We start from the raw sequence: 6,954 nt of genomic DNA on the forward strand, positions 1-6,954 counted from the left end.
CTCCTCTCTAACACCCCTTGTCCTCCACGCTATTTGTTATGCTCCAAAAATAAGAGAAACCATACGATAATTGACTCTCTCTGCTTGACTTATTTCACTCAGCATAATCTCTTCCAGTCCCGACCATGTTGCTACAAAAGTTGGGTATTCATCCTTTCTGATGGAGGCATAATACTCCATGGTGTATATGGACCACATCTTCCTTATCCATTCATCCTTTGAAGGGCTTCTTGGTTCTTTCCATAGTTTGGCGATCGTGGCCATTGCTGCTATAAACATTGGGCTACAGAGGGCCCTTCTTTTCACGACATCTGTGACTTTGGGGTAAATACCCAGGAGTGCAATTGCAGGGTCATAGGGAAGCTCTATTTTTAATTTCTTGAGGAATCTCCACACTGTTCTCCAAAGAGGCTGCACCAACTTGCATTCCCACCAACAGTGGAAGAGGTTTCCCCTTTCTCCACATCCTCTCCAACACATGTTGTTTCCTGTTTTGTTAATTTTGGTCATTCTAACTGGTGTAAGGTGATATCTCAATGTGGTTTTTTTTTTTGTGGTTAAGAATAAAATTAAACTTTAATATTTTTTTATTTTTAAAAAATTATTATTAATTTATTTATTTTCAGAAAAACAGTATTCATTATTTTTTCACCACATCCAGTGCTCCATGCAAGACGTGCCCTCTATAATACCCACCACCTGGTACCCCAACCTCCCACCCCCCCGCCACTTCAAACCCCTCAGATTGTTTTTCAGAGTCCATAGTCTCTCATGGTTCACCTCCCCTTCCAATTTACCCAAATTCCCTACTTCTCTCTAACACCCTTTGTCCTCCATGCTATTTGTTATGCTCAACAAATAAGGGAAACCATATGATAATTGACTCTCTCTGCTTGACTTATTTCACTCAGCATAATCTCTTCCAGTCCCGTCCATATTGCTACAAAAGTTGGGTATTCATCCTTTCTGATGGAGGCATAATACTCCATAGTGTATATGGACCACATCTTCCTTATCCATTCATCCGTTGAAGGGCATCTTGGTTCTTTCCATAGTTTGGCAACCGTGGCCATTGCTGCTATAAACATTGGGGTACAGATGGCTCTTCTTTTCACGACATCTGTGTCTTTGGGGTAAATACCCAGGAGTGCAATTGCAGGGTCATAGGGAAGCTCTATTTTTAATTTCTTGAGGAATCTCCACACTGTTCTCCAAAGAGGCTGCACCAACTTGCATTCCCACCAACAGTGGAAGAGGTTTCCCCTTTCTCCACATCCTCTCCAACACAGGTTGTTTCCTGTTTTGTTAATTTTGGTCATTCTAACTGGTGTAAGGTGATATCTCAATGTGGTTTTAATTTGAATCTCCCTGAGGGCTAATGATGATGAGCATTTTTTCATGTGTCTGATAGCCATTTGTATGTCTCGATTGGAGAAGTGTCTGTTCATACCTTCTGCCCATTTTTTGATGTGTTTGTCTGTTTCGTGTGGGTTGAGTTTGAGGAGTTCATTATAGATCCTGGATATCAACCTTTTGTCTGTACTGTCATTTGCAAATATCTTCTCCCATTCCGTGGGTTGCCTCTTTGTTTTTTTGACTGTTTCCTTTGCTGTGCAGAAGCTTTTGATTTTGATGAAGTCCCAGAAGTTTATTTATGCTTTTGTTTCCTTTGCCTTTGGAGACATATCTTGAAAGAAGTTGTTGTGGCTGATATCAAAGAGATTACTGCCTATGTTCTCCTCTAGGATTCTGATGGATTCCTGTCTCACATTGAGGTCTTTTATCCATTTTGAGTTGATCTTTGTATGGTGTAAGAGAATGGTCGAGTTTCATTCTTCTGCATATAGCTGTCCAATTTTCCCAGCACCATTTATTGAAGAGACTGTCTTTTTTCCACTGTATATATTTGCCTGTTTTGTCGAAGATTAATTGCCCATAGAGTTGAGGGTCCATATCTGGGCTCTCTACTCTGTTCCACTGGTCTATGTGTCTGTTTTTATGCCAGTACCATGCTTTCTTGGTGATCACAGCTTTGTGATAAAGCTTGAAATCAGGTAAGGTGATGCCGCCAGCTTTATTTTTGTTTTTCAACATTTCCTTAGCGATTCGGGGTCTCTTCTGATTTCATACAAATTTCTGGATTATTTGCTCCAGCCCTTGGAAGAATGCTGGTGGAATTTTGATCGGAATGGCATTAAAAGTATAGATTGCTCTAGGCAGCATAGACATTTTAACAGTGTTTATTCTTCCGATCCAAGGGCATGGAACGGTCTTCCATCTATTTGTGGCTTCTTCAATTTCTTTCATGAGTGTTCTGTAGTTCCTCAAGTACAGATCCTTTACCTCTTTAGTTAGGTTTATTCCCAGGTATCTTATGGTTCTTGGTGCTATAGTAAATGGAATCGATTCTCTAATTTCCCTTTCTGTATTTTCATTGTTAGTGTATAAGAAAGCCACTGATTTCTGCACATTGACTTTGTATCCTGCCACGTTGCTGCATTGCTGTATGAGTTCTAGTAGTTTGGGGGTGGAGTCTTTTGGGTTTTCCATATAAAGAATCATGTCATCTGCAAAGAGAGAGAGTTTCACTTCTTCATTACCAATTGGATGCCTTTTATTTCTCTCTGTTGTCTGATTGCTGTTGCCAGGACTTCTAATACTATGTTGAACAAGAGTGGTGAACGTGGGCATCCTTGTCTTGTTCCTGATCTCAATGGGAAGGCTGCAAGCTTTTTCCCATTGAGGATGATATTTGCTGTGGGTCTTTCATAGATAGATTTGATGAGGTTCAGGAATGTTCCCTCTATCCCTCTACATTGAAGGGTTTTAGTCAGGAATGGATGCTGGATTTTGTCAAATGCTTTTTCTGCATCAATTGAGAGGACCATGTGGTTCTTCTCTCTTCTCATATTAATTTGTTGTATGACATTGATTGATTTGCGAATGTTGAACCATCCTTATAGCCCAGGGATGAGTCCCACCTGATCATGGTGGATAATCTTTTTAATGTGCTGTTGGATCCTGTTGGCTAGGATCTTGTTGAGAACCTCAGCATCCATATTCATCAGTGATATTTGGTCTGAAATTCTCCTTTTTGGTAGGGTCCTTGCCTGATTTGGGGATCAGGGTAATGCTGGCTTCATAGAAAGAGTCTGGAAGTTTTCCTTCTGCTTCAATTTTTTTAACAGCTTCATGAGAATCTGTGTTATTTCTTCTTGGAAGGTTTGGTAGAATTCCCAGGGAATCTGCCAGGTCCTGGGCTCTTGTTTTTTGGGAGGTTTTTGATCACTGATTCAATCTCATTATTAGATATCGGTCTCATCAGGTTGTCTATTTCTTCCTGGTTCAATTTTGGTAGTTTATATTTTTCCAGGAATGCATCCATTTCATCTAGGTTGCTAAGCTTATTGGTATATAACTGTTCATAATAACTTCTGATGATTGTTTCTACTTCCTTGGTGGTATTTGTGATCTCTCCCTTTTCATTCATAATTTTATGAATTTGGGCTTTCTCTCTTTTCTTTTGGATTAGTGTAGCCAGTGGCTTATCGATCTTGTTGATTCTTTCAAAAAACCAGCTTCTAGTTTCATTGATACGTTCTAATGTATCTCTGGTTTCTCCCTCATTGATCTCAGCTCTAATCTTGATGATTTACCTTCTTATGTGTGGAGTTGGTTTGATTTGTTTTTGATCCTCCAGTTCTTTAAGGTGTAGAGACAGCTGGTGTGTTCTGGATTTTTCAATTTTTTTGAGCAAGGCTTGGATGGCTATATATTTTCCCCTTAGGACCGCCTTTGCTGGATTCCATAGGTTTTGGACTGAAGTGTCTTCATTCTCATTGGTTTCCATGAATTGTTTCAGTTCTTCTTTGATCTCCTGGTTGATCCAAGCATTCTTAAGCAAGGTGGTCTTTAGCTTCCAGGTGTTTGAGTTCCTTCAGAACTTTTCCTTGTGATTGAGCTCCATTTTCAAAGCATTGTGATCTGAGAATATGCAGGGAATCATCTCAGTCTTTTGGTATCAGTTGTGTCCTGATTTGTGACCCAGGTATGTGGTCTATTCTGGAGAAGGTTCCATGTGCACTTGAGAAGAATGACTATTCTGGTGTTTTAGGGTGGGATGTTCTGTATATATCTATGAGGTCCATCTGGTCCAATGTGTCATTCAATGCTCTTGTTTCTTTATTGATTTTCTGCTTCGATGATCTGTCTAATTCTGAACGGGCGTGTTAAGATCTCCAACGATTAGTGTATTCATATCAATATGACTCTTTATCTTGATTAACAGTTTTCTTAAGTAATTGGCTGCTCCCATATTGGGAGCATAGATATTTACAATTGTTAGATCATATTGGTGGATAGTCCCATTAAGGATTATGTAGTGTCCTTCTGTATCTCTGACTACAGTCCTTAGTTTGAAGTCTAATTTATCTGATATGAGAATCGCTACCCCAGCCTTCTTTTGAGTCCCATTGGCATTAAAGATGCTTCTCCACCACTTCACTTTCAGTCTGCCTGTATCTTTTTTTTTCCAATTTATTTATTTACAGAAAAACATTATTCATTATTTTTTCACCACACCCCGTGCTCCATGCAAGTTGTGCCCTCTATAATACCCACCACCTGTTACCCCAATCTCCCACCCCCCCGCCACTTCAAACCCCTCAGACTGTTTTTCAGAGTCCATAGTCTTCTGCTCATTTTTTGACATGTTTGCCTGTTTTGTGTGTGTTGAGTTTGAGGAGTTCATTATAGATCCTGGATATCAACCTTTTGTCTGTACTGCGTGTATCTTTAGGTTCAAAATGGGTCTCTTGCAGACAACATATGGATGGGTCCTATCGTTTTATCCAATCTGCAACACTGTGCTGTATTATGGGTGCATTTAGGCCATTCACATTGAGAGTATTATTGATAGTTACGTTTTTATTGACATCGAGTTACCTTTGAAGTCTTTCTTTCTGTAGGCTGTCTCTATATTTCTGTTCAATGCTATTCTTGGGATTTTTCCTCTTTTATAGAACCCCCCCCTTAATATTTCCTGCAGTGTTGGCTTGGTGGTTGCATAGTCTTTTAAGCCTTGCTGGTCTTGAAATCTCTTTATCTCTCCATCCATTTTGAATGTCAGTCTTGCTGGATAAAGTATTCTTGGATGCATGTTCTTCTCATTTAGTGCCCTGAATATATCTTGCCAGCCTCTTCTGGCTTGCCAGGTCTCTGTGGACAGGTCTGACGTTATTCTGATGGGCTTTCCTCTGTAAGTAAGGAGCCTCTTTGCCCTAGCAGCTTTCAACTGATTATACCTACAATTATAATTCCTCAATTTGACTATCAGGTGTCCTGATGTTTTTTTGGAATGTATAATCTTGGGTGGAGACCTTTCAGCCTCTAGTACATGAACGCTGGTTTCATTCACGAGATTCAGAAAATTTTCATGAAGGACTTGTTCCACGATATCTTCTAGACTTCTTTCTTTCTCCTCCCCATCAGGGATTCCAATAATTCTGACGTTGGAATGTTTCATGGCATCATTTATTTCCCTGATTCTGTTTTCGTGGGATCTAAGCTGTTTGTTCCAGGCTTCCTCCTGATCCTTTCTCTCTATCTGTTTGTCTTCCAGATCACTAATTCTATCTTCTGTCTCAGTTACCCTAGCTTTGAGAGAGTTTAGATTAGATTGGAACTCATTGAGAGCATTGTGAACCTCCTCCCTGGTAGCTTTAAGCTCCGCCCTAACATTGTGAACATCCTGTCTGGTCGCTTTCAGTTCGGCCCTAATCAATTCTGTTTGGTCATCCATGGCTTTCTCCATCCTAGCTATTGCCTGGATAATTTTTAGCCTGCATTCTCTTTCCGACATATTGTCTATGTTGATAGCCATTAGCTCTGTTGCAGAAGGTCCATCCTCTGTATGTTTCTGCTGTTGGGCATTCCTCCTCCTAGTCATTTTGGTGGGAGATGACTGAACAGATGTAGCTGGATGTATCAACTCTGGTACAGTCAAGGTGCACCCTGTAACACTTCTGAGCAATCAGGATTCCCCACGAAACGAGAGATAAAAGAAAAGAAAAAGAAAAAGAAAAAAAAAAAGAAAAGAAGAAGAAAAAAAATGAAAAAAGAGAGAGAGAGAGAGAGAGACATGAAAGAAAGGGAAGATGAAAAAGAAGGTTCAGCCCAGATGGGCCCCAAGGTAAGATTTATGAAGTAGACAGACAAAAAGAGATAAAAAGACTGATACAAGTATATGGCAAGAGAAAAAAAAATGCAAATAAAGAAAGAACCTCGTCAAAAAGAACCACAAGTGTAGGAGTCTCTTCCTCTCCGGGCTCAGACCTAGTTTGAGGCGACATGACTAAATGCACCAAGAAGGTCGGAATCGTGAGCAAATATGGGACCCGTTATGGTGCCTCCCTCAGGAAGATGGTGAAGAAGATTGAGATAAGCCAGCACGCCAAGTACACTTGCTCCTTCTGTGGCAAAACCAAGATGAAAAGACGAGCTGTGGGGATCTGGCATTGTGGCTCCTGCATGAAAACCGTTGCTGGTGGCGCCTGGACCTACAACACCACTTCTGCTGTCACAGTAAAGTCTGCCATCAGAAGTCTGAAGGAGTTGAAAGACCAGTAGAAGCGCCACCATTCGAAACATTGCTAGCCTATAATAAATGGGTTAATTTATGTAACAAAATTAAAAAAAAAAACCACAAGTGTAAAATTTATATGCTATCAGTAGAAACACAAAAAACACAGAAACACTGGTGGAAGTAGATGGGAGAGTTCTTATAAATTCTCAGTGTGTGCGAGGAAGGTTGTTTTGATTCTTCCTGGATGTATCTTGATATCTTTGTTAAAGGACTCAGCTTTCCAAAGATAAAGGGGATTAAAAATTGGTTTACCTATAGGGGTAGTATTGATTGGGGAAAGGGGATTACTTTGAAGTTTAACTCTATATGAA

The 6,954-nt window shown here is 40.1% G+C and overlaps 1 protein-coding gene across 1 annotated transcript; it reads left to right on the forward strand.

Moving 5' to 3' along the window:
• Positions 1 to 6,333: 6,333 nt before the first annotated feature.
• LOC122891712 (60S ribosomal protein L37a-like) lies at positions 6,334 to 6,692 on the forward strand. Its single transcript, XM_044227587.1, has one exon. It carries the CDS (start codon positions 6,349 to 6,351, stop codon positions 6,625 to 6,627), a length of 279 nt encoding a protein of 92 aa, XP_044083522.1. The 5' UTR covers positions 6,334 to 6,348; the 3' UTR covers positions 6,628 to 6,692.
• Positions 6,693 to 6,954: the final 262 nt, after the last annotated feature.

This window comes from Neovison vison, chromosome 12 (genome assembly GCF_020171115.1).
Source record: "Neovison vison isolate M4711 chromosome 12, ASM_NN_V1, whole genome shotgun sequence".
Classification (NCBI taxonomy): domain Eukaryota; kingdom Metazoa; phylum Chordata; class Mammalia; order Carnivora; family Mustelidae; genus Neogale; species Neogale vison.

Coding starts and splice junctions, on each gene's coding strand:
- LOC122891712 (XM_044227587.1), top strand. CDS start 6,349: ATGACTAAATGCACCAAGAAGGTCGGAATCGTGAGCAAATATGGGACC.